The sequence below is a fragment of the Cyprinus carpio genome, chromosome A20 (genome assembly GCF_018340385.1).
Source record: "Cyprinus carpio isolate SPL01 chromosome A20, ASM1834038v1, whole genome shotgun sequence".
Lineage (NCBI taxonomy): Eukaryota > Metazoa > Chordata > Actinopteri > Cypriniformes > Cyprinidae > Cyprinus > Cyprinus carpio.
In genome coordinates this window covers 16,488,024-16,515,077 of record NC_056591.1, presented here as the reverse complement: position 1 = coordinate 16,515,077, position 27,054 = coordinate 16,488,024, and the positions used below count along the sequence as shown (strand labels likewise).

The 27,054-nt window shown below is 37.0% G+C and overlaps 3 protein-coding genes and 4 non-coding genes across 9 annotated transcripts; 6 read left to right on the top strand and 1 right to left on the bottom strand.

Moving 5' to 3' along the window:
• Nucleotides 1–8,938: 8,938 nt before the first annotated feature.
• Nucleotides 8,939–13,101, bottom strand: LOC109051034 (ribonuclease H1-like). Of its 3 annotated transcripts, none has more exons than XM_019068557.2 (9): nt 13,003–13,101; nt 12,710–12,802; nt 12,498–12,622; nt 10,977–11,159; nt 10,728–10,827; nt 10,512–10,566; nt 10,344–10,428; nt 10,044–10,168; nt 8,939–9,237 (listed from the first exon to the last, which is right to left on the bottom strand). In XM_019068557.2, the coding sequence occupies exons 2-9, from the start codon at nt 12,775–12,777 to the stop codon at nt 9,151–9,153; spliced, it is 828 nt and encodes a 275-aa protein (XP_018924102.1). In that variant the 5' UTR covers nt 12,778–12,802; nt 13,003–13,101; the 3' UTR covers nt 8,939–9,150. The 3 variants fall into 3 exon arrangements, with proteins under 3 accessions (XP_018924102.1, XP_018924101.1, XP_018924100.1); XM_019068556.2 differs by having other exon boundaries at nt 12,919–13,037; XM_019068555.2 differs by having other exon boundaries at nt 12,710–13,037.
• Nucleotides 13,102–15,106: 2,005 nt separating this feature from the next.
• On the top strand, nt 15,107–21,186 carry LOC109051033 (40S ribosomal protein S7). The gene is made up of 7 exons (XM_019068554.2): nt 15,107–15,175; nt 15,981–16,064; nt 16,141–16,212; nt 16,631–16,774; nt 19,888–19,952; nt 20,402–20,552; nt 21,075–21,186. Exons 2-7 carry the CDS (start codon nt 15,990–15,992, stop codon nt 21,150–21,152), a joined length of 585 nt encoding a protein of 194 aa, XP_018924099.2. The 5' UTR covers nt 15,107–15,175; nt 15,981–15,989; the 3' UTR covers nt 21,153–21,186.
• LOC122149121 lies at nt 16,313–16,533 on the top strand. Its single transcript, XR_006162867.1, has one exon. It is a non-coding gene; the product is annotated as a small nucleolar RNA SNORA73 family (small nucleolar RNA).
• On the top strand, nt 19,572–19,792 carry LOC122149119. Its single transcript, XR_006162865.1, has one exon. It is a non-coding gene; the product is annotated as a small nucleolar RNA SNORA73 family (small nucleolar RNA).
• LOC122149120 lies at nt 20,083–20,303 on the top strand. The gene has a single exon (XR_006162866.1). It is a non-coding gene; the product is annotated as a small nucleolar RNA SNORA73 family (small nucleolar RNA).
• LOC122149118 lies at nt 20,598–20,818 on the top strand. The gene has a single exon (XR_006162864.1). It is a non-coding gene; the product is annotated as a small nucleolar RNA SNORA73 family (small nucleolar RNA).
• A 153-nt stretch (nt 21,187–21,339) lies between the features above and the next one.
• On the top strand, nt 21,340–25,985 carry LOC109051032 (allantoicase). The gene is made up of 11 exons (XM_042777837.1): nt 21,340–22,585; nt 22,693–22,743; nt 22,837–22,924; nt 23,256–23,375; nt 23,457–23,536; nt 23,629–23,761; nt 24,369–24,524; nt 24,852–24,925; nt 25,005–25,113; nt 25,412–25,539; nt 25,629–25,985. Exons 1-11 carry the CDS (start codon nt 22,496–22,498, stop codon nt 25,797–25,799), a joined length of 1,200 nt encoding a protein of 399 aa, XP_042633771.1. The 5' UTR covers nt 21,340–22,495; the 3' UTR covers nt 25,800–25,985.
• Nucleotides 25,986–27,054: the final 1,069 nt, after the last annotated feature.

Sequence of the window (27,054 nt, the reverse complement as noted above, 5' to 3'; positions counted from 1 at the left end):
ACTACAGAATATATGCACTGTAAGAACTGCAGTGTCTGAATTCAGTCATTCTTTTTTATTCATTCACTGGACTATATTAGTGGACTAATGTAGGAAATAGTGAATGAGGGTATGGGAGGATATCGGATACAGCCCTGGAGAAAGTCATCCTTTAGCATTCCCATGCATACCAGTCATCTGAGATGTAAATGCCATGTTACTAATCATAATAACACTGACTGGCTGATGACACCACAAGAACAACCTTAAATCCTTCACAAGACAGGGGAAAATAGTCTATGTCTCACTTTTAAGAACAATAAAAAAACAACAACTGGGAATTAAAAAAACTAAAAACAAAATAAAACAAAAAGAAACACCTACTATATTATAATTAAATATTACATATAAATGATGCTTGCATAAAAAAGCTATTTGCCATTTAGTAAGAACAAAGGCAAATTCAATTCAATGGACACCAATGGAGATCTTGCAAAATCATATCTTTCTTCCTCAATGCTTGATCAAACATGTAGCCCATTCTCATGAAATCTTGTTCTAGTTAATCAAGAGCTTTTAGCTTGCTAACCAAAGGCACTGAAAACAAAGAAAGAGAAATATTTACTTTGACTATTTTTTAGCTTTAGCAATGTAAGGTGATATAGTATATTAATCTCATTTAAACACATTGCCATGAATAAATATACAATAAAACGAATGACTACATCAAATATTGAATAGAGTATCCATTAAAAAAACAACAACCTCTCAACCAGTGAAATTCAGTTGTTGAGGATTCTACACAGATTAGATTCTACAGAGGTACTGTATAAAACAGCATGACAATAGCTAACTGAACAATGTTATGTCCAAAAATGTCAGAAACCTGGACAACAGCCGAACCTGAACCATCACTTGACTTCATACAAAATACCTCTCATTTTGAAGGTCCTCTCTCTTTGAAGGAGTCAACTAGTTTCAACTTTTGGTCTGTTGATTTTAAATGATATCTTAACAACTGAAAACATGCTCTCATCCTCTGCTCTTCCACAGTGAGAATGAGGAAAAGAGAAAAATATGGCGATGGTGCAGAAAGGCACCCTCATCTTGTGTACGCAAACCCATTCTTCCTCACTCTTTCTCATTTTACACTCACATCGTGCTGTTCTCAGCAGCATCCAGACTGCCTGTTGTTTTTCTATAGCGACTCCAATCATGCAAGCCACACATTTAAAACATTTAAAAGACATCAGTGGTAGAAAAAAATTTCCTTTTTAATTCTCAAAAGAAAGAAGAGCAGCTCCAGAGATCCCCTATTAACCACATGAATGCTTCATTCTCGCAGCTGTGCTCTCCTCTTTTTCATCCCAATTTCTCATCTACTGTATATTATCACTATACTGCAATATCACAAACTAACATTTTATTAAAGAGCAATAAGTGTCTTGGAACTTATTTTCAAAGGCAATTTATGTTCTATAATGGGCATATTTTTCTAAACATATATAAACACAGCATGTTTACATTTATTCAAATATTTGAACTGAATACATTAAAATAAATTAAATGAAACAAATGAAAATCAAACATAGCTGTTAAAAATGCACAAGATATTATAATGTGTTATGCTAGAACATATTTTAAACTGTATGGTTCCTGTTAGCATTTACAACTATCGATCATTTCCAACCATTTCCACCTCAGAGTAATAAATTAAATTGTGAGATGAAGTATAAAATGAGAAATTGTCACATTGTGAGATATGAAGTCACACTTATGAGAAATATATACTGAGAAAAACTTTCAATAGTGAGATATGCAATTGTAATTATACGAGATAAATTCACAATTATAAGTTAAAGTTGAAATGTATGGTTTTGAAATGTAAGAATGTGAAATGTAATTCACAATAAAATACAGTTCTACTGTAGTAGAACTAAGACCATTCTAAACATACCTGGACAAGCCTATAATAAAATATTGTGGAATATATCAAATGCTAGATAATATAATTATTCAGTTAATTATTCCTAGTTATTCAACTAGAAAATATAATAATTCACTACTGGGCATTTTCCCCTGAGTATTTAAATATCTGTGGCCTTTTTTCAATGCTTCCTGTCCAACAAAACTCTTTCCTGTTTTCACATCCTCCAACTATGTATTCTGAGCCCTCTTAACATTTTAAATCTTACTCTCTCATCTTTTTTCATGTTTTTGCACGCTTCCTCTTCTCTATCTCACTGTTTGCTCTCTCCCTCTCTTTTCTGCTAATACCCTGGTGCTCAGCAGGGCCCTGCGCCCCACAGTGTGTCTGCCTGCATCTCACGCTCATTAAGATTAAACATGGGACTCTACCAGTGCACAGGCAGAGCTGTGGGCATGGAGGTAACCCAGGTTCACGAGCTGATTGTGGCAATTATGATTTTATTTTCTGAAAGCCCCTCAGGTGCAAGAGGAGGAACACGAGCGTGATTCAGTGTTTAATGCAATCCTGTGTTCCTCATGCAAATTCACATGTCACACTCTTAACAAGTGGGTTAAAAATATGCTGTTCTGCCTCAGTAAATGCTGTTTGTTTTATAAACCTAAACTTCAGCAAATCACAAAGCTTCAGTTCAGACAGCAATGGAAAAAAAATAAATAGACCAATTCAGTCTATATATCACTTTATAAGTCAACCAGGAAAGCTAATTCTCCTTGGTTGGGAATTTCACATGGGTTTTTAGGAGAAGATATTTTGAAGTTATTTTATCTGTTTTTAGAAGATATTTAGTCTGCTTTTGCTAGTACAGTGGAAGTCAGTGGGGCCCAAATCAACACTGTATGTACAAAAAACATTGAAACATTTTAAAATATTCCACAAAAGTCAGTCAGTCATACAGGTTTGGAACGATGATGAGGGTGAGTAAATGATGACTGTGTTTTGTTTTGGGTGAACTATCCTTTCAAGAACGTTATTAACGGTTTTAACATTTTGTTCCTCAAACACAAACTTTGAAACTATTGTGTGCTTTTAAAAGTAAGTTGCTAATGACTACCATTACCACAAGAAAGTGAGTTTTATGTGCTTTCTGAATCAGAGAACCATTGTATTCCTTAGGTCCCTATTCTAAAAACCCATACAAGGGAAATTCCCATGACTTATTCTCTTTTGGGTTTCAGAGCTACAAACTGAACAGCTCGATGAGTATGCAATGTCTTCACGAGCCCATGCTGATGCAGTTTTATGCTTGAAAAAGGGACGTTATAATGCCGCACCATCTCAGTTATCCTGCGTTTGGCTGTCGGCGCAATCCGCCTTCCTTCACAGACAACTCGCTCTTCATTATGCATCTAGGGAGAGGGGGGTCTCATCTCTGTAATATTATCTCATGCTTGGTAAGAAGGCTGCTGCATAATTAGAGGTGGGAAAACTGATGGATGGGGGAGCAGTGCAGCGTGATGATGAGCGGTGTGACCCCGCTGACCTTGTTATCATTATGGGTGGCAGGGTTGACCAGTCCAGCCCCTGCTTCAGCAAGCAGCTGTTGCCTTTAATGGCATCATTTGCTCTTCACCTTGTCACCCCCTCTACCTTTCTCTCACTAACTCTCTCTCTGTCTCTTTCTCTCTGTGGTATCTCGTCTCATGGTCAAGGGCAGTTGAGAGCATGCCAAATCTGACTGGCAGCCTCATCAAGGTGAGGACTCAGATAGTCATAGTAACTGTACCACCAAGTGAGGATGATTCTTCTGAAAATCTTTTTTTTTTTTTTTATGACCAAATTTGAATTTACACATTACTTCCTTCATTCATGCCTAAAAAATATATTATATCTAAAGTAGATATAGTGGCCTCAAAGAGGTAAAAAAAACCCCCCAAAAACTTAAGACTAAAAAAAAATAAAGTCTGACTATGCATTATATAACAAAATATCAAACTGATTTGCTTCCATTTTAAAGAAAAAGAGCACAAGCAAAGTTATATTTAAAATAGATACAACATTCAAAATGGAAATTTGCGAGAACTAAACCTGCTAGGAAACCTTCAGAAGTGACTTTATATATCCACTAAATTCAACAGTTGGGTAATAGAAATTGTAATTAAAAGTAAGACTAAGAGAAAAGTGTAAGTGTAAGTGTAAAACACTTTTTAGAGGAAGAAATACAGGAATAGAATTAGAAAGAAATACAGTACTACAGGAAGATCTACAGAAAGAAAGAGGGAACTACAGAAAAAAAGGACTACAGAAAAAAAGAAAGAACTACAGAAAGAAAGAAGGGAAAAAAGAAGGAAAGAAAGAAAATAGGAAATACAGAAAGAAAAAGAACTACAGAAAGAAAAACAGACGAAAGAAAAATTACAGAATGAAAGAAAAATACAGAAAGAAAATTGAAAATACAGATAGAAAAAAGACAAAAAATTGTACAGACAGACAGACAGAAGAAAGAAAGAAAGAAAGAAAGAAACAAAGAAAGGTTTTCTTAATGATTAACAACTCTTTGTGCAAGTAAGGGTGACGGAGACACAGATGTTCCTTCTGTTTTTCTCCTTACAAATGCTGAAAATATTGCTCAGTAGCTTCATCACAAATTGAATCATTAAAAAACCGACATAATAGGCTCACTTTGGTTACATGTGAGGAGGAGCCACGGCCGCCTCATCAGTGAGCACGTGAAGGGGAACTTCAGCTTTAAGAGAATGGATCTCCTGCTGTGGTATTAAATTGAGTTCTCTGGTAGCTTGATGAGTCAGTCTCATACGCACACAGTCTGAGGCAGCCTGAAGGCCAGGCGACACAGCAGACTCTCCTGAGCTCACTGAATTTAAGTGGCAGTTCAGTGCACGGCCATCTGCACTATTTGGGTCAAGGACTTTGGTTTTCGATGTGCATATAAGACAATGCAGTGCTTAGCTATGGAGATATCTCGGTGTAGTGAGCGTTTCGGAGAGCTCCTAAGCAGGTGTACTGTCTGAGAAATAGGGAGGGTGGAGTGAGAAAGAATGGGAATGAAAGCTGCAGAGTGCCGCAGTGCTGGAGCTCACCTTGTCAAGCCCCTCTCTGCGGGCAGGCCTTGCCCTTTCAAACAGCAGACCACCAGGCAGGCGTCTAAACAATGTAGAACTACAGAGATATTGGCATAATAAAAGGAATATTTTAAGTTTAGTGAAGTTAAGTTTTATTAGTATAGCATTTGTGGCAGTTGAAATGGAAGCAAATGGAACCAATTTTTTTATTTATTTTGTAACGGAAGTAGCGACAGATCATTTAAAACATATTGTGATGTATAGCCAAGTGAAATAGATTATTGAAAAGAAAAAAAAAAAATGGGACGGGACTTAATTTTACATATTAGGCAAAATAGTTGGTAAAGTCTAGTGTCACAAGCAGTACTGGTTTTACCCCCAGTCCGACGCCCCTGGTCACAAGAAAGAAATCTGCCATTTTACTTTAAGATTATTCACTTATGACATTGTAATGAAAAATTACACTGACTCAACATGGCCCCATTCACTTCACTGTAAGTTTCTCACTGTGAAAACAGATGTTTGATTGTTTAAGAAAAGGAGGGGAGGGTGGAAATGAATTTTGCTGTAATAAACATTATGTCAGAAATGTTGTTGTTTAACTTGTACTTCCCTTTTGTCGCTCTGAAGCGGCTTCCGTCGAGCACACCGGGGTAGTTCGCTCCGTATGTTTACTTCTCTCGGGTACGTTTCTTCTCCCTTCCAATATTTTGCAGCCTCTGATTGCGGCAGCTTCAAAGACCAACAAAATAAACACAAATGCAAACTTCTCTTTTCGCATTAGCGCATCACAACAACAAGTGACGAGGGTTTCTGACAGAATCGTCTCTGTCTTTATCACAAGAGATATCAAACAGTCAGACTAGTTCTGAGGCAGCAGTTAGTTAGGCTGATGCCGTTCCAGACAGCTGTCATGGAAACAGATGTCTGTTCAGTTACAAGCTGCAGATTTGCTCCCGTGGTAACGGATTGGCGGTGCCTTTGATTGTGACTCGCTGTGCCTGCTCTGAATGTGGCTTCCATTGAAGTCCCTGCACAAAGAGGCCTCATCGTGTGGTTGTTGGATTCATTAGTGGAAATTCCCCTGCACTTTCTTCCAGATTTGAGGGCCTGAGTCAGCTGTGACATGGTTTTTGAAGAGAACGGAGACCAGATGTGCTGTAATGATGGGGTGTTTTTGGTGTGCCTCCTCCTTCCCTTAATCTCCAACAAATTATCACCGTGTTTGATTATCAAACAGCCTTCAGATGAGTTCTAAACGTTACCAGTTGGAACAACTAACTTCCATAATTATTACAAAATGAGCTAATCTACATAACCCCATTATGCTTGAGAATGGTTTTCATCTTCAGATCCCACAATAAGACTTGCAAGGAGACTTTTAGTGTACATCTAACAATCTGCCATACAAGGTAGACTCAGGTTTCTACCTGAAGCTGTGAAAGGTTACAAGCACTAAATCCTTTGTTTTCACCACACAAGGACAATCTGAGTCTCCTGACCTATAACTGTTGACCACACATCCCGCTCTGAAGGTCTTGGATCTCAGCGGGAATTCAGAGGAGCTGAGCTCTGCAAGCGAAGGCACTGAGGCCCTGGTGTCGAGATTCTCACCTGTTTATTTCATGAAAGAGAAGATGCCTTCACTCCTCAGCCTGTTGTGCAGCTTATCTGTACTCAAACACATTCAAGGCTTCTGTCTAGATACAGGCTTAAAGCAGAGAATCGGACAGGACCATTAAAAAGCTCAACATAAACGACAGCACTAAGGGAATTTCTGGAACACTGATCATGAACAACAGGCAAAGGCTCTCACTGTTTAATACTAAAAAGAAAAATGAAAATTCTGTCATCATATACTAATTCTCATGTGTTTCCAATCCTGTACGACCTCTTTCTTCTTTGGAATACATAAAAAGGTATTTTGATGAGACCTGTGGTCCTAATACATCTGACTTTAATTTATATATAAAATAACTTTTTGTGTTAAACAAAAAATAAGTCACAGATTGAGCAAATGTTTTGGAATTGGATGAAGTACTCAGCTATGAAAAAAAAATGTATAAAATAAAAACAAAATTAGAATATTCCTATCATTTAGTTAAAATAACGCAGGTGAAGATGGGAAAGTCTCATTAACTAAGAGCAAATCTAGATTTTTGTAAAGATAAAACCAGTTTTTCAGCATGAACTGCAGTGACACCTGCTGTTCATATCGAAGCATTTCAGAGGCATGACCATTTCTTAACTGAAAACCTCTTTCAGAGATAAAGAATCAATAATACATTACGGTGGCAGAAAATTAGCCAGGAAAGAGACTTTCATTGGTACACTCACTACAATTATTTTTGTCACCCCCAAAAAATAAAAAACATTTTATACAGGTGCATCTCAATAAATTTGATTGTCGTGAAAAAGTTCATTTCAGTAATTCAACTCAAATAGTGAAACGTGTGTATTAAATAAATTTAATGCACACAGACTGAAGTAGTTTAAGTCTTTGGTTCTTTTAATTGTGATGATTTTGGCTCACATTTAACAAAAAACCCACCAATTCACTATCTCAACAAATTAGAATATGGTGACATGCCAATCAGCTAATCAACTCAAAACACCTGCAAAGGTTTCCTGAGCCTTCAAAATGGTCTCTCAGTTTGGTTCACTAGGCTACACAATCACAGGGAAGACTGCTGATCTGACAGGTGTCCAGAAGACAATCACTGACACCCTTCACAAGGAGGGTAAGCCACAAACATTCATTCCCAAAGAGGCTGGCTGTTCATAGAGTGCTGTATCCAAGCATGTGAACACAGAGTTGAGTGAAAGGAAAAAGTGTGGAAGAAAAAGATGCACAACCAACCGAGAGAACCGCATCCTTATGAGGATTGTCAAGCAAAATCGATTCAAGAATTTGAGTGAACATCACAAGGAATGGAGTGAAGCTGGGGTCAAGGCATCAAGAGCCACCACACGCAGAATTTGGCTACAGTTGTCGTTTTCCTCTTGTTAATCCACTCCTGAACCACAGACAACGTCAGAGGCATCTTACCTGGGCTAAGGAGAAGAAGAACTGGACTCTTGCCCAGTGCTCCAAAGTCCTCTTTTCAGATGAGAGCAAGTTTTGTATTTCATTTGGAAACCAAGGTCCTAGAGTCTGGAGGAAGGGTGGAGAAGCTCATACCCCAAGTTGCTTGAAGTCCAGTGTTAAGTTTCCACAGTCTGTGATGATTTGGGGTGCAATGTCATCTGCTGGCATTGGTGCATTGTGTTTTTTAAAAATCAAAGTCACTGCACCCGTTAACCAAGAAATTTTGGAGCTCTTTATGCTTCCTTCTGCTGACCAGCTTTTTGAAGATGCTGATTTCATTTTCCAGCAGGATCTGGCACCTGCCCACACTGCCAAAAGCACCAAAAGTTGGTTAAATGACCATGGTGTTAGTGTGCTTGACTGGCCAGCAAACTCACCAGACCTGAACCCCAGGGAGAATCTATGGGGTGTTGTCAAGAGGAAAATGAGAAACAAGAGACCAAAAAATGCAGATGAGCTGAAGGCCAATGTCAAAAAAACCTGGGCTTCCATACAACCTCAGCAGTGCCACAAACTGATCACCTCCATGCCACGCCGAATTGAGGCAGTAATTAAAGCAAAAGGAGCCCCTACCAAGTATTGAGTACATGTATAGTAAATGAACATACTTTCCAGAAGGCCAACAAATCACTAAAAAAAATTTTTTTTTTATTGGTCTTATGAAGTATTCTAATTTGTTGAGATAGTGAATTTGTGGGTTTTTGTTAAATGAGCCAAAATCATCACGATTAAAAGAACCAAAGACTTTTTGAGTTTGAGTTGAATTACTGAAATAAATGAACTTTTCCACGACATTCTAATTTATTGAGATGCACCTGTATTTATAGTTGTATTTCTGAGAGATGGAAAAATAAGTACCAGTAACAATATATATGACAATTTAATTGACAGAACAATCAAAAACAAACATTTAGACAAGCATCGCTCTTCACAAAAGAAGAAAACTTGTTTCAAGTGTTGTTTGCAGCATCAAAATAAGAAAGTGCATTAATCATTGAGGATAAACAAACTACAACCTCGTCCTAGGCACCTAAAACAATGGATTATTATAAAATTAACGTGATAAGAGTGGGCTAACATGGGGGCTTTGCCGCTCCCTCCCTGGACAGTCTGTCTGCTTCCTCATTGCCTGTATACCCAGCATGACCTGGAATGTGCATCTAGAAATGAAGAATAAGAGATGGTACATTTTTTCATTTGCAGTCATTTCACTGGTCATGCCATGCATTTGTTTCATCACTCATTGCATAATCCCAAGCATGCATGAGAACAGCTGAAAGTGAGCAGAAGTGTTCTGACATGGACACGTGGTCCTGAAAAAGATATGCACCACAGCAAAAAAATTGCTACAAACACAATTTCTTAAAAAAAAAAAAAAAAAAACCTAAATATTAATGTAAATACAATTAATACTTTAATTAAATACTTTAAAATAAATAGCATGTATTGTAGCTTTAAGGCATCTCTCAATTTCTCAATTAAGGTTCTGGCATAGTCTTCAATATATGAATATTAGTTTTAATATATGGATACTTTATTTTTCTCACATCGCATGTCATGTTTGAATGTAGAGTGCCAAGTTAGCCAGTCAATATTCTAGAAATAACAGTTTACAACAATACCTAATTTTGACCAAGAGTTACAGTATATTCAACATCCTACATTCAGAAGGATAGTGAACTTGCAGACAATATAATGGATATAAATCACAGAATTCTTAATAGATCAGCTGCTCTGATCTCACTTTCCATCCTTAAACCCCAGTATCAGTGAAAATTATGCAGATATGCAAGACATGTCTCTTTGTTTGTGTTAATCAAAAATGATAGAGTGAAAACTTCTACTGCTGCACATGTACATCACAAAAGAATGTTTATACACAAATTTTGGGACATCATGCTTGAAATAAACAAATTGAATAGCAGATGCCATATTGTACATCACTGTGTTAATACAGAAAACATACCCATACGACCTCAAGTTCTGCATTTAGTTTATCCAGCTTTTGAAAGTCTTCCTTGTTGACTATGACCCCGCCACCTTTAAGCCTCCAGCCATTAGACTTCCAAGTCTTTATCCAACTTGTAATGCCTTTAGAAAGCCAAAAAAGAAAAAAAAAGTTCAACCAATATTTAAACGAATAAATGTAAAAAAAAAAATTGTATGCTATTTTATATATATTAATAACAATAACAAATAAGTACTACACAGTTTTATGACCAGACATTTTCACAAGTATTTGAACAGAAAAGCAGAAAGTGCATACCATTAATTGTGAACTTGCTGTCTGTGTATATCACAACTTTTTTAAAATTATTTTCTCTGGCTTGCTCGAGTGCCTTGCAAGCCGCCTGTGATGACAAGTTTTATGATACAATTATTGATAAAAGGGTATAAGAAAGAACACTGCTTGTAAGCACCTCACTGTTCTTACCTGCAATTCTGCTCTTTGGTTGGTCTGTCTTCCTGGAAGCCTCTCAGCCACATTACTGAGGAAACAATTAAAAGTAATTAAAACAATTACTTTTACTACAATTGACACAAAAACAGTGAAAATGTTGGCAGGGGGAAAAAATAACACCAGACATGAAAGTATAGTTTTCTGAAGTACCAGTTGTTTTCAGAATGCTATTAATCACAGATGACTTACAGTGGATGATCACGACCCCAATATACACCTATTCCAGCACGGGCTCCTTTTTTCCCATTGGCTGAGCAGCAGCCATCAGTGTATACTACTACAGCATCACCTGTAAAAAATGCACAGAGTAAAAAATTTTACTGTGGTACTTCATAGATAGTCAGTAAAACCTATAGTTAGTAATAAATAAATAAATAAATAAATACACACATACACACACACATTATATACTGTAAGACTACAGTACACAGCAGTTACCCATATATGTAAATCCATCACTACTGGCTGCAGCTGTCTTTGGCTGTGGGACCTCAGTGAATTTCACTCGTTTTGGATAGGATGGTCCCTCATCAGAGACCTCATGGGTCCTTTTACTTCCAAGGGGAACAGCCATTGAGGAATCAGGCACATTTCTAGAAGGCAGGACCTCATAGTCACATCCTTTAATGGAAACAAATGTCAGTGTTAATCACTTGAATTACAGTATGTTTTAGCAGCCTATCAGTACTTAGATACACAATAATCTGGGTATTTTGGGAACAATTCCTGCTATGTGACATGTTACAATCCACCTAAAATCAGTTTAAACAGCATTTCATCAATTCTATTTTAATTAAGCTGAATTATGATTTTATAACATATTTATTAAGGGACCACAAAAAACAATGCATTAGTTATAGCCATGGCCATTTAATAAAACTAGTGAAGGCAAAAAAAAAAAAAAAAAAAAAAAAAAAAAAAAAAAAATTGTGACCAGTAATAGGAGATAAGGTATGAAGGCACAAGTGGGGAATGCTGTGCCACCTTTTACATTAGTTGTTTTTTAGGAAAAATAAATAAATGAAATTCTGTAACACAAGTCATATAAATATGATTCAGTGACAAAGCGTGCTGCACATTAAGGGTAAAAACATTTGCTTAAAAAAGAACATACATGAGAAATTAATATACGTTAAAAAAACAAACAATCTTTCCATATAACAGTAAGTTGAATTTTTAGAATAACTCAAAATTTCACATTTTGTAATAGTATTTCCTGCATTTAGTGACAATGCAAACAATGCTTCATTTATTAAAACCTAACTGGGCCTTGTCAAATAATTTGCATGGTGCATTACCAGTGTGTAAACCAACATATATCTAACGATATGATCATGCGCATCTAGTCAGTAAACCTGGTTCCCTGATTAGCGCTAAATCGCCATCACCTGCTTTCAAATGGAGCGGCATTTAATAGACAGAGCCGTAGATCACTGACAAGCTACCAGTCGCGTGTTATCCCAGATGTATCGCCTTCGAAATCAACGCGATTTGCGTAGCTTGTCAGTGATCTAGGGCTCTGTCTAAAATGCCGCTCCATTTGAAAGCAGGTGATGGCGATTTAAAATACAATATTTACTGACTAATGCGCATGATCATATCGTGATATATCGCCCAAAAACATGTGTTTATACATAAAAAATTAGCTGGAACATAAAATACAATATTTACCAAAAAAAAACTTAAATTCAAAAAACAATCATACACATAAAAACCCTCAACAACAGCTCTCACTCACAACACAAATTTTCTATAACATCTCAAATGTGTCTCTCAATTTATGGTCACATGCCAAAAATAAAGTACTAATTTGCTAATTCAGAGGATGACATCTTAACCCTCCCTCTCTTGTACACTTTCTCTTATACACCTGAAAACCTGACGATGCATAATGGCGGATCTTTATAAGGGGTGTGTATGGAACATCTGCCATCTTAAAACTTGCACCTTTTATATTACCTTTTGTTCTCCCAAAAGATGGTGCTGCTGACTGGCTCCTCACAAAGGCCCAAGCATCCTGTTCAGAAGCGAACTTCTTAAAAACCGCTGAGGGAAACTTATCCACCTGATGTTTACATTGCTCCCTTTAGTGGAGAAATAAAACGTAATTAAGCAATGCAATGCGAAATGCGCTCACAATTAAAAAAAATAGGACTCATATAGTTGCTCACCATGTTTGATATACTCCTGGTCTAAATCCTTTCCTCACAGCGTAGAAAAAGTTTCCTTTCTTGCCCATCTCTTTTGCGGCGTCACAGAGAGCCCTGCGTACAAACCCAGGCAGTCTCAACATAGTCTCTGCTTAGAGCAGAGTAACCTTAAACACGGCAATATCCTTTAGTGGTGGCATTTTTAAAAGACAAAGACCATAATCAATAACCTGATAAAGACGAAATCTTTCACAAAATATTTATGGATTCAGTGATTTTATCATTTGCAAAACATCCGCAGCATTTGTACATACGTTACCAGTCAGCTGACCAAACGCGAATGTTGTTGTTCTTCTTCTTCTTCTTGGTTTTTAACGGCGGCTGGCAACCAGCGTAATTAGGTGCATTACCGCCACCTTCTGCTCCGGAGTGTGGAGCAGCGCGTTACATTCTACTTATTAATCCCGTCCTTTTAAGAAATTCAAAGAAAGCTTTACAATTTATTTTACTTGCCAATTTTATTAAATTAATTAAATTGATTTAAAATGTACCACCTGAATTCCATTCTTCTTGATTCCAACTATCATACTACTTTCTTCCTCATATTTCTTACATTCAAGAATTGCATGAGTTACTGTTTCTTCTATTTGCATTCTTCACATAGTCCATTTGGATGCTTCCCTAATAGTCTGAGTGTATTATTAAGATTGGAATTTCCCAGCAATATTCTATTATATACAACCTCTTCTTTCATTGTTTTACCAATATGTCTTATTTTTTGACTTACTTTGTTAATTAAATTGTAGAGAAATCTACCCTTTTCGTTGTTGTCCCACCTTATTTGCCATTCTGCAATAACCTTTTTCCAGATGAAAACCTTAATTTCAGACTTGCTTCGAGGAACTTGTAATTCTATTTCTTCTCTCTGCAAAGCTTGTTTTGCTAACTTATCTACGTCCTCATTTCCCTTAATACCTACGTGTGATGGAACCCAATTAAAACTGATTAAAATATCATTCTAGACCAATCTTGAATATATCTGTAAAATACTAAAAAGAATATCTTAATGACTGGATTTAAAAGACCTTAGACTCTTCAAAACTGAGAGTGAATCAGAACAAATTAAACCTTTTCAGGTTTATAATCTTCTACCCACTGCAAGGACAAAAGTTTTGCTATCATTTCAACAGTATATACTACCATGATGGGATGTTCGCTTTATACAACTCATTGCCCATTCTTGAACTAAAAAAAGCAGCTCCAGTTGTCTCATGCTCTGGATCTTTTGAGCCATCTGTAAATATTTGTAAGTATTGAGGATATTGTGTTCTAAAATGTACAGAGAATGCTGAAGACATGTCTACTTCTCTTTCTGCTTTTTTAATTTCCAACAAATGTAAATCTATATGGGGAGTTGTATAACTCCATGGTTCATTTTCAGGAATCACCACTGTTGGGCTCATCTGAAACCTATCTACCTCCATTTCTTCTACATACACTTCACTACTCCATCCAAAACTTTTCCTACACAATTTATTTTGTTCCCAACAATTCATTAAAACCATTTTTGTAGGATGATCATCTTTATGACCTTTGAGGTAAGCCCAGTAATTGATCATTAATTGTTTCCTTTTCATTTCCAGAGGAATCTCTCCTACCAGGACTTGGAAAGAAGGAATGGGTGTCGTTTTTACCGCTCCACAACACTGTCTCATAGCTTGGGGTTGTATTTTATCCAGTTTTTCCAACAGAGTTTGTGAAACAAGAGCTACTTATTTAAAAAAAATAATATAATAATAATAATAATAATAATAATAATATATATATATGTATATATATATATATATATATATATATATATATATAATATATATATATATATATATATATATATATATATTTATATATATATATTATAAAAACTACAACCAGAAAGATAAAAACAGTATCTTAAATCCTATTAATCATTCCTGTTTCCTTTAAATAAATAACTAATTCACGATATATTCTTGATTGTTTAGGTCCATCACCTAACAAAACCTGGAATGACAGATCATTTATTTTCAAATATCTTAAAGTTTAATTTCATTGGAAACATTCTTTTTCCTAAGCCTCAAGTCAAGTCAAGTCAAGTCTGCTTTATTGTCAATTCTTCCACATGTACAGTAGCTACATACATACTGAGAATTTAAATTACATTACTCTCAGACCTTTGGTGCATACAGATAACAATAACAGTAGAACATTAAATACAGATAAAATATAAAGTACATCTATACAAATATACAAATAGGTCATGTAAAAAGAAAGATAAGTAAAGCATCACAAGGCACATATGCTTTTATTCCTTTAACATATGTAAAAACGGGCGTAGGGCGCCCTCTGCGCAAGGGATAGAGATTACATTTCCCATCATGCAACACACCAACGCGCTTTTACCGGTCTCTCGCGAGAATACGGCCTTTTCCCAGGCCGTCGTTGAAAGAGGTAAGAGTACTGAATTTGCCCCGCTAAAGAGAAATTGAGTTAAAATGTCTAAAATAAGTCATATTTGGCTCCACGTACGAGCTGCATGTGATGTGTAGGCAGTGATGCGTTAGATGCGAGTGTATTACACAACGGATGGTTATTTTAGAAATTGGAATTTGTATATTTAAGGCGTGCTAGCAGACGTGTCGGTACTACAGTATTACTGGGGTACATGTGCTGCTCAAAGATAGTCTAAAATGCCTATATTAAGTATAATGTATCTCGACGACCTATATTTGGAGTAGAATTACGTCTGCAATGTAAATATTGTCGCTCTGTACTAGTTAGTCAATGCTAACGGCATGCTAAGAACATGCTTGGAGTTAGCCGCAATAGTCAGCTTAACTGTAACGTTAGCTGGTGAATTCACGAGAACAGCTGAAGTTAGGATAATAAAGTCAGATATTGAGACTTTAATTAAATCCCGAGTTATATCATTAAATATCTCTGAAATTGGTATTATGGATTCTAATGTTTAATGTCACCTTGTTCACCTGAGAAGACGTTGCAGAATGTCATTTTTGAAGAATAGTACATAAATATTGTCTTCATTCGCTCTCCTTCATGTTCTAAACCTTAGTGACTTGCTTATGCAGACCACAAAAGATGGTTACGGCTGGACGCCTTTGCTCTACATTCATTTTCATCGCATTATTTTTTTTTCTCCACAAGTTGTCAGTTTCCAGTAGACAGTTTTCACTTTTGAGTGGGCCTTTTCAACTGTATAGTCTTTTATAATAATAAGCCTATTTGTCTCTTTCAGACACAGGCCATGTTCAGTACCAGCGCGAAAATAGTGAAACCGAATGGCGAAAAGCCAGACGAGTTTGAGTCTGGCATTTCCCAGGTATAGTATATCATATCTTTTTGAAATGTCATCTTGTATCTGTAGCCTCTGATAAGCTGATGTCTGTCTGATGCAGGCTCTTCTTGAGCTGGAGATGAACTCTGATTTGAAGGCTCAGCTGAGGGAGCTTCACATCACTGCTGCAAAGGTAAAAGCCTTGCTGGTTCATTTATTTCGGAGTGCAGTCACATCATTAATTCAGTTATAACAGCATCAGAATAAGTAGCTGATTGTACTGATTGACACAACCAACGTGGACATCCTGTGAGATGGCTCTCATGTGGCTCTGTCCGTGTGGCATAAGGGAGCGCAGCACTTCGGTGCCATGACGTACAGTCCCGTTCCATGACGTTGGATAGCAAGCTTGTCCCCGGCCTCTGGCTGGAGTGGACAGCGTCCTGTATATTCCTACATCTTCCCAGAGCTCTTTGGGCCGTTACTGGGGAGGTAAACCATGCAGTGCACATGCCCTTAACTGTACAAGCCCTTGCTGAGTGCTAGGTTAAGTCATTAATATATTTATGTGCTTGTAATTTCATGTTATTGATTCTCTTTCTGTCTCTCAGGAAATAGAGGTTGGTGGTAGCAGGAAAGCCATCATTATCTTTGTGCCTGTGCCCCAGCTGAAGTCCTTCCAGAAGATCCAGGTGAGGCTCGTTCGTGAGCTGGAGAAGAAATTCAGCGGCAAGCACGTGGTGTTCATCGCACAGGTAAGATTTATCCTTTCTGATCACGTGTTTTTAAGCTGCTGTATTTATTTTTTTTTTTATATTTTGTTGCTGATAAAACTGTAGTGTTTAATTCAACCTTTTTTTGTTATCCCTTGGGGTGGTATTTTTAAAGACCTCACAAATCTTTTTTCTTTTTTTTTTTTAAATTGTTACCTTTTAGTCAATGTCTGTTTTCTTTAAGGCCATAGTTTGTGAGTCATACACTTATTCCAGGTATGTACAATTTCAAAATTTAGATTGTCCAATCAAATGCTCTTTAGATCTATTTTTTTTTAAGTCTAATCATATTTCACTGGTAGGCACTTTTTTTAAATCCAGAGACCATTGGATTGGACAACTTAAGTTTTGAACTGAGAGCACTGAATAGGATAATTAAGTTTCTGAAATGTGCACCTCCAAAATTTAAATGAACTATTTGAAAATGTAAATGGTCCAATCGCATTTTGCAGACATGAAAAATTAAAATTTATAATCTTTTTTAGATTTTAAAAAGTCCCTCTCTGTCTTCAATTTAACTAGCATTTACTGCCTGTTGGCTTTTTTTTTTTTTTTTTTGTCCAGCTGATCATCCTGTTTAGGATCATGTTTGCACTAGGGTTGGGCAGTATATATCGTTACTGTGGTATAAAATATTAACCGTAACAGATTTTTTTTTATTCCATATATACCGCAACATGTAAATAAGTGGGTGTGGTTAACTCGTGCAGCATGTCAGACTGAGACACTGCTATTTGTCAAAGAAACATGGGTAAAGACAAGCAAACAATTAGGAGGAACCTCAAAGGATTCAATTTTCTAAAGCAGGGCTCCATACTGTGACCAAATAGGGGCATTTTGCGACCATTTTTTCTGCCAGTGCGAGTAATTTTTGTGAGCAGTCGCACTGGCGCAACCATCGCGTTCAGTTTGTAAGCATTGCCATTAGTTGCATATAAGAAACATCCACAGCACGGACTGCGACGCAAACAAACTTGCCCGAGCTCAGAACAGCTTTACTTGGGAGCCAAAGTTGAGTTTGTGACACTGTTACTGCACAGCACTGCGAGATCCAGTGAGAAGTGTTTGAATTCGCTGCAGAATGAATAACGATTGCTGCGGGATCTAATGAAAAGCATTCAAATTCTGCACAGAAATCTGTTATAAACGGATCAAACGGCGATGACGTAGAAAACCAATAACGCTAACTATACTATGGTGTTGTGGCAGAACTAGTCGAATGTTACATTCATTTCAGGATTTGTACAACCTTTTGAGATTCAAGCAGTTTTCAGTTACTTTCCAGCATTTTACACAAATATTTCCAGCACTTTAAAGCTCCAAAATGATCCAATTTGAATGTTATTTTTAATGGGATGATCAAAATATACTGTGGACCGTGGTGAACAAACACTTGTGTATAAAAAATAATCAAATCACCATTATAACCTGTCGATGGCAGCAGAGGAGCACTGATTGGCTTATTAGTCAATCATTTGTAGTTTTTCCTTTATATTTTGAAATTATAAAATAACAATTATAAAATCACTATTATAAAAAATAAAATCAAGAAATCAGATTTTGTCATCACTTAAGTTGTTGGTCATTTCCATATAAGACTGTAGAAGAATAATGGTACATTTAATAAGAGTAGATTACATTATCTTTTCTACATAAAAATTAGATTTTGCATGTTACTGTTCTTAATAAAATAAATTTTCTAAGCTTTCCAACTCAAGCTTAGTGCTTTGTCATGTGTATAAACATGATTATAACAAGAAATGAACACGTAAATATGCATTATGAATTGCCGTGGTAATGAACAAACTGCTTGTTAAAGCGAATTAACATAATCCTGTATCTGTGCCAAAATTACAAAATATTGAGAAAGCAATAGCATGTATTATTTTTCTAACTCCTAATGATCGGACACTGATCGGAACCAGTTGATAACCTCCTGTGATTCAATTAGTCTCAACTGAACGCTCAAATGAGCTGATCACATTTTAATGGTGCAGAAGCCGTGCACACAGTCAGGTGAATATTAAAGGCAGAGTGGCGTGTCAGTCTTCACAGGGCTGAAGACAAATATTGACGCAGTTATAATGTGTGTAATTTTAAACTATTTAGTCAGACACAGCACTAACAGTATCTGTCTAGCTGATGTTTAGCTTGCATACTGCTGCTCTCCTTCTAGTCACTATTGAACTCTTCCCACTTTTGATTAAAACTCCAGGTGAAGGACTGCCAGTTATCACAAAAAGAGCAAAACAAGCCCCTTGAAAATGCAGTATAAGCAGATACCAGGGAACGATTTTAACAATATAACTAACATTAATAGTACCTTACAAAATTAAAAAATTAAATGAAATTTATTGAATAGAATATTTCAATATAAAATGGATGTTATAAGCTGATTGAAGTAAAACAATAAAATAATTCAGAAACCGCTTAAGTTTAATTGCCCTTACAAGTTGCACTTAATACTAAGTTTAGTGTTTTTACTAAATTAATTTGATAAATTTAAGAAATCAAAGGTGTAATACTTTTAATTTTTAAAGTTTTTGAGTTTATCATATAAAGCCCTTTTGTCAATTTTCAGAATAACTACATGTATAAATAACACAATCACAAAATATATCTTTACATGATGTAAAATTAGTCATTCTGTGAAACAGAATTTTGGTTGTTTCACCTACTCCTTGTTTGCACTGGGATGAAAAACTTTCAAGTGATTTAATGAGGTCCTTGAACTTGGATTTTTAGCACAAGTATTAGTCTTGGTGTGATTTGATTTTTCCCAACGTGGACATCCTGTGAGATGGCTCTCATGTGGCTCTGTCCGTGTGGCATAAGGGAGCGCAGCACTTTGGTGCCATGACGTACAGTCCCGTTCCACGACGTTGGATAGCAAGCTTGTCCCCGGCCTCTGGCTGGAGTGGACAGCGTCCTGTATATTCCTACATCTTCCCAGAGCTCTTTGGGCCGTTACTGGGGAGGTAAACCATGCAGTGTACATGCTGTTTAGAGCAACAAAAATATTATATTTTTGCTTCAGTATTAGCATGTTGACCACCAAATGAACGATTTTAACCTTGATTGATCTTGTCTTCCAGAGAAGAATCCTGCCTAAACCCACAAGGAAAAGCCGTACAAAAAACAAGCAGAAGCGCCCCAGGAGGTAAATGTCGTCTTGTTGCATTTTGGAAGCTGTGTTTGCGGAGTCAGGGTTAGTAGTGCTTGCTTTTCTTCAGTGTGAATTTGCCTACTATAGCACTGTTGTACTGATTAGCCTATTAGAGTATAGCAAACCAACGTGGACATCCTGTGAGATGGCTCTCATGTGGCTCTGTCCGTGTGGCATAAGGGAGCGCAGCACTTCGGTGCCATGACGTACAGTCCCGTTCCATGACGTTGGATAGCAAGCTTGTCCCCGGCCTCTGGCTGGAGTGGACAGCGTCCTGTATATTCCTACATCTTCCCAGAGCCCTTTGGGCCGTTACTGGGGAGGTAAACCATGCAGTGCACAACCAAAATGGTTTTAAGATGCTTACTTTTTGGGTCATGTGAACTTGTTTTTTAGTGCAGAAGTTTAGGGTTCATCCATTTAAACTGTGGTTTCCCTTTCAGCCGAACTCTGACTAACGTGCATGACGCTATCCTTGAGGATCTGGTCTTCCCCAGCGAGATTGTTGGCAAAAGGATTCGCGTGAAACTGGACAGCAGCAGGCTCATCAAGGTCCACCTCGACAAGGCACAGCAAAACAATGTTGAACACAAAGTGAGTACTACTCTTTCTTTTATAAAAATAAAATAAATAAATCACCCAACGTGGACATCCTGTGAGATGGCTCTCATGTGGCTCTGTCCGTGTGGCATAAGGGAGCGCAGCACTTCGGTGCCATGACGTACAGTCCCGTTCCACAACGTTGGATAGCAAGCTTGTCCCCAGCCTCTGGCTGGTGTGGACAGCGTCCTGTATATTCCTACATCTTCCCAGAGCCCTTTGGGCCGTTACTGGGGAGGTAAACCATGCAGTGCACACTATTAATTGCCAGAGTGGAGTTGCTATTTTGGGGGTTTTGCTGAATTATCAGGCAATCCTAATGTGATCTATGTGCAGTTGAAACATTCTCAGTTTTAATCCTTGTGACTTCAACTTAATGTTATCCTTTTGAAAACTTGTAAATTATGATGTAGCTTTAATAGATGTTTAAATTTGAGTCAGTTGCCTAAGGTTTTCTTTTCTTTTATTTACTGGATATTTATATAAGTAACCAAGCTAATTTGGGTTTTGTTTCAGGTTGAGACCTTCTCTGGTGTCTACAAGAAGCTCACAGGCAAGGATGTGATATTTGAGTTCCCAGAGTTCCAACTGTAAAGTGCAGATGACAAAATAAATTTGTTTACTATCATGTTCCCTGTCTGTGTTCCATTTTTTTTTTTAAGTCATTGAGTGACTTCTGACTTTTTATGTGATCATATTTGAATAAGGTGCGAGTTTATGAATATATTGCAGCAGAGAAAGACGTTCTGAAAAGGTATCAGGTCATAGCAGGCTTTTACTGTTGTTTGTGCATTATCGTTTAGCAGATTATGAAACCAAATGCACAGTAGAGAAGATCCATTGTGGATGTTTTGACCCTGTTGTGGAGCCCAAAATGACAAGTGAACTATCTTTTATAGTGCTCAAACTAATCTCTGATCATGACTCCCATAAGAAATGGTTAAAGACGAGATATAAACCAGGCCATCCGGCAGCCTAGATTGTAACTATATTAAGACCCTATTAATTGCCAGAAATCATATGCAGATAGTATGTTGGTCAATGTCCTGTATTAGCTTTAGAATTAAAATAAATGTTATTTGGGTTAATCAAAAAAGGTATTTTTTCCCCCAGCAAATTAATTGAGAGATTGTATTTTTCTCTCACCAGTGCAATGAATGGGCCTATTTTACAGAACTGATTAATGACGTAAATTTGTAAGCTAACCTGAAAGGCTCATTTTCTTGAGTTTCCTTCAATAGATTTTATAAATAAGCTAAATTATTTGTTTACCATTACATAATCCCAATTTTAAAGCACTGTGTTGATTAAAGCATTCAGCTTGCCGGATTGGTCTAGCTAGCACGTCAATGCAGATTTCAGAATCGGTTTGATACAAAATTAATAATCCTGCTTATTTGAGCACTGTAATTTTAAACTGCTGTTTTTCGTGTGATGGTAAAGAAATACCCCACCCAATGTATGTTAACAAATAAATCTTTATAATGAAAACGTGTGTGTAAAATGGGGGTGAATATTGTGCTGGGCCAGGACTTGTTCAACAGAGGGCGCTGTTAGTCCAGAGACTCACTGATGTGGTTGGGGAAAACAGTGTAGGTAATGGTAGTAACATTAATGCAGTATTAGCATTAGGAAATTCAAAATAGAAACTGTTGGCTACATTTCCGTCAACTATAAATTACTACAAACGACCCACGATTGTGTTTTGAGAGTCCTCTCTGTGCTTTCATAATATTCGACGTGACTTTTGTTGATCAAGATAGTGGACTTCGCTCGGTTTAAGAGTTTGCTTTGGAGAGGGTAACGTTAGTTAAATATTACAAGTTAGTCAACCTATAACGCGGAGAGTTGGCGATTCTCTCAACAATTTTCAGCTTGGGTTCTTGTAAAGTTAAATTCAAAATTAGCATAACATTTATAATCTAATCACAATAAACATGGCAAGTCGACCAGTGCAAAAGGAGACCAGCAGCCGACCACACTTCCTACAGTTCAACAACCTCGCGTGCGAAACAGCTGGAGGAAAGGTGAAAAACGGAGCATTTGAAATGGCTTATCACTTAATATATATATTCTGGTTTTCAAAGTTTGCACACTGAAATTAATGAACAAATTACTAACGTTGTCATTAAAGGTGATTTTTGCGACAGATGAGTGGTTTGCCCCTGCTAGAAATCTTTTAAAGGTAAAGTCCTTTGCATCTCCTCTGGTAATATTCACATGTTCAGCGTCTTCTAGTATTATTTGGTATTAATTATAATGATCTGAAATTATTTGGAGAGACCCTCCAGAATTCATAGCCTCAGCATTTACCGAATACGGGAAATGGATGGATGGCTGGGAAACCAGGAGGAAAAGAATTGCAGGTATTAGTCGATTTGCGCAAATCAAAGCGAGTTCACTGTGAAATAGGGCTCTGTGTGTTCCTCATTTCTCTCTAATAAGCTGTAGTCATATTAAGCCTGGATGAATTAGAGCAGAATAACTGCAGGCTACTTCCTTCTCTCATCCATCCAGTCTCTGAAGATCTGTAATATGAACGCATGTGAGAAATATGTACTGCAATACAGAGACAATTCCTCATCTGATCAGGCTTTCAGGGCATGTTTTGTAATCTCAAAGAGCGTTCTGTCTGTACTTACAATAGATTTCGGTGATCTCATGAAAGATGCATGTATCTTTCCTCTTGTGTTAAAGGTCACGACTGGTGCATCATTCAGTTAGGAGTTCCAGGAATTATTCATGGCTTTGATGTGGACACATCCTTCTTCACGGGGAACTATGCACCATACACCTCCATTCAAGCTGCGTGTCTTGGTGGGTCTATGGCTGTGGCCTTTAAGCACCAAAGTATAAGGTTACCTTTATTATGTCTAATATATGTCACATTTAATTCAGATCAGATGCCATCATTCACTCTTGAAGGAGATCGTACAGGCATGGCAGCTTCCCCGAGCCAGTTTGAAGCTGTGGCACAGGTGTAAACCATCATCCAGTGCAGTAGATATTCATGCACATAATCACTAGTCTGTGTTTCTGAGGGAACTCATTCTAAATTAATGTCGAACAGCTTTACTCAGACAGTTGGGAGGAGCTTGTCCCGATGATAAAGCTGAACCCGGGGTACTCTGAATCCTGCCACAACTACCTGAATGTTACGTACCCACACAGAGTTACCCATATCCGCCTCAACATATATCCAGGTAATACATCTTCCACAACATGAATCATTCAGTGCAATTTAAAAAAAAAAAAAAGACAAAACAGAGAATGTGATCATTCATAATAATGAAAAAATGGCCTAGTGAGAGATGCTGGAGCAGAGCAGCATCTTAGAGAGCCATTTGTATTGTAAAATGAATACAAATGAAGGGTTGTACAGTTATTTATTTGCCATTTAAAAACTGGTACTATATGTATTTCACTTTTTTTATGTGGTGTTTTATTTACTTATTTTTCTCACCAGATGATTTCTTGCCCAAGGTGCTTACAAGAATCTTTCAGCAAATTGTTGAAACAGTTGTAGCTTTGACTTAAAGCTGAAGTGTATGATTTCCGTGCCACTAGCAAAAGTATTTGAAATTCAGACAGAAAGAAAAAAAGGTACAAGACAGTGTACTTAACAGCTTTAACGAGGGAAAGAACCCAAAGAAACATAGCTAATCAAGTAATTGAATCTAAAACAATGGTGAAATAATACAAAAATACCTACTCATAGTTGTCTCAACATATTAAAATGGTATTTTAACCTAGAAACAATGGAAAAAGTGTTTTAACATAAAAGTATATATTTTTTTTTATGTTTGGCAGATGGTGGCATTGCAAGGCTGAAAGTTTATGGCATTGGGAAGACGGACTGGTCCACTGTGTCTAGTCAAGATCTAGTGGATCTTGTTGCCCTTGTCAATGGAGGTGTATGTGTAGGCTACAGCGATGCCCACTTCGGTCATCCACGCAATATGATTGGCAAGTGATTCTTTGGACTGACAAGTTGAAAAACATCTTAGAGAAGCATTATGGTCTTTTTGTTCAGTTGAGCCAAGAGAAGCATCTAAAATGCGGACCACTTTTACAGACAAAAATCTCTGCTTTCAATCAGGCATATCATTAATAAAACTCTGTCTGGACTGTTTCTCATTTTTAATAACGTCCTGAGAGAATACTACACATCACTTTCCTATAAATAAATTATGGTCTATTTAATAACTGTTTGGAGAAGATTATGGAATAACATGAGAGATTTTGAGATCTAGATCAGTACTTTGTGATTGTCTGAATGTGTGCTCTCTGTAGGTCTAGGGAGGGCTGATAACATGGGTGATGGGTGGGAGACAGCCAGACGCCTGGATCGGCCAAAGGTTTTAAAGGTAAAAGCAGTCTCGTCATTTTAGGAAACTTCACAGAGATCAGTTAAATCCCGCACTGATCTCATATACTGGTTTTCAGGTGAATGAGAAAGGCATATTACAGGTGCGAGGCTGTGAGTGGGCTATTCTCAGACTAGGACATCCTGGCATCATAAGCAAAATTGAGGTAGACACCAACCATTTTAAAGGTACTTAAAGCATTGAATATTTATTTAAATTTTATGGCATTTTTTTTGTCAAATTTTTTTTTTCATCTGAAACAACAGTATCTCAGCATAAAAAAGTTTAGAAGTTGTCTGGTAAAAAGTTTAAAATAAGAAATAAAGTCATAATTACGAGAAACTATCAAATACAAAGTAAATGGCTGCTGAAAATTCAGTTTTGCCATCACAGGAATAAATGACATTTTTAAATATATTAAAATAGAAAACAGCTATTTTAATTTAAGTTTTTGTGAGTATAAGACACAAAATACTTTGTCCTTAGGAAATTTCCCAGACTCCTGCAAGATTGAGGCCTGCAGTTTGACCCCAGATGAAGAGAACAACTTCATTCATAACCAGTGGCGCTCTGACAAACCCCCCAAGTGGAGAATTCTTCTTTCTCCTCAAAAAGTATGACCTGCCCATCCAAGAAATTAATTTGACTTCAGTTTTATTCCTTTTTGTTCTGTGTAAATGTGATCACAATCTTCCTCATCTAGCTGAAGGCACATCACAGGCATTTGTTTGCTGGGGAGTCTGTGGTGCAGTGTGGGCCTGTGACTCATGTGCGTCTGGTCATAGCTCCTGACGGAGGGGTCAGCAGACTTAGACTCTGGGGTCGACCGGTGTCAAACAACTTGACTCATCCTCAGCAAATCTCCAAACTGTAATGCCATCATGTATTTTCAACACACAACTACAGAAGAATGAAGGTCATCCGTTGTGATGTAAAATATTAACACCATAACATTAATAACAACACTGAGGACTGCTATGGTACAGTATACAACTGAATTATCGTCAAGGCTAATGTTTCATAAAACACCAATAAAATAATCTCATAATAACTAAGAAAATGAGCCTTTACTCATTTTGTGTGCCTTGTATATTGCAGAATCTGATATTTTAGATATAAAAATAGTTAATAGTAAAATACATATAACACATTGTATCATTTTGTCACTTTTAAAGGTATACTTCACCCCAAAATGAAAATTTTGTCATTAATCACTTACCCCCATGTCGTTCCAAACCCGTAAAAGCTCCGTTTGTCTTCGGAACACAATTTAAGATATTTTGGATGAAAACCAGGGGGCTTGAGATTGAGATAGACTGCCAAGTAAATAACCATCATACGTGCAATCTGAGTTATATGAAGCGATGGGAACACTTTTTGTAAGTGAAGAAAACAAAAATAACGACTTTATTCAACAATTCCTTTGTCAACGGTCTCCTCTGTGTCTCCACCCCACAAGGATGCGCTGTTTTATTTCAAATCAAAGCTAAATACACTTAGAAACAGGGCATCCTTGTGATGCAGATGATGGTAATATGCTAAATGATGGTAATGATGGTAATAATTATTATTTTAGTATTTTTTATAATTATTTTTGTTGCTTTAAACTTTCAACTACAGTGCTATATTATAAAAGGAACAAAAGTGTTGGGGGAAAAAAACAAAAACCTGCCCTCTGATTGTCACCATCTTTAAAAATAATTATTTTTAAAAATATTTTGCTGACATTTTTCAGATAAAGGAGCATGCATCAACAGGTCTTTGATTTTAAAAAAATATGTCTGAGTCAAGAAATGAATTGGAGCTTATCTCTATTTACATGAAAAGTTGCAGTTGACATATTCTTCCACTACGTGCTTATCCCTCGAAACAGTTGGTTAAAAAAAAAGAAGTGACATGTTTCAAACTTGCTGGCATTTACTCAGTTGAACAGATAGCTTCTGCAGATGCAGAGATTTTCCAGTAAGCTGTTTTTCCCCCAATCATTTTGTCATGTTTCTCCACAGATTAAGGCAGCGGTCCATAGCAGGACAAATTGTGTCAGCATGGTGGAGAAAGATTCTGCTGGAGTCATGTGCTATCAAGTCAGGCCTTCTGTGCAGTTATAATGCCCCAGCCATATAAAATAC

Bases quoted from the DNA above. Each gene is read 5' to 3' on its own strand.
- LOC109051034 (XM_019068555.2), bottom strand. From the start codon at position 12,831: ATGTTGAGACTGCCTGGGTTTGTACGCAGGGCTCTCTGTGACGCCGCA. The intron at 11,160-12,497 runs GTAATATAAAAG...TTTCCATTAAAG, and splicing joins ATCTTTTGGGAGAACAAAAG to GATGTGACTATGAGGTCCTG. The intron at 9,238-10,043 runs GTATGTTTTCTG...CTTCATTTCTAG, and splicing joins CAGAACTTGAGGTCGTATGG to ATGCACATTCCAGGTCATGC.
- LOC109051033 (XM_019068554.2), top strand. From the start codon at position 15,990: ATGTTCAGTACCAGCGCGAAAATAGTGAAACCGAATGGCGAAAAGCCA. The intron at 16,213-16,630 runs GTAAAAGCCTTG...TCTGTCTCTCAG, and splicing joins TTCACATCACTGCTGCAAAG to GAAATAGAGGTTGGTGGTAG. The intron at 20,553-21,074 runs GTGAGTACTACT...GTTTTGTTTCAG, and splicing joins AAAACAATGTTGAACACAAA to GTTGAGACCTTCTCTGGTGT.
- LOC109051032 (XM_042777837.1), top strand. From the start codon at position 22,496: ATGGCAAGTCGACCAGTGCAAAAGGAGACCAGCAGCCGACCACACTTC. The intron at 22,586-22,692 runs GTGAAAAACGGA...TTGTCATTAAAG, and splicing joins GCGAAACAGCTGGAGGAAAG to GTGATTTTTGCGACAGATGA. The intron at 23,762-24,368 runs GTAATACATCTT...TATGTTTGGCAG, and splicing joins CCGCCTCAACATATATCCAG to ATGGTGGCATTGCAAGGCTG.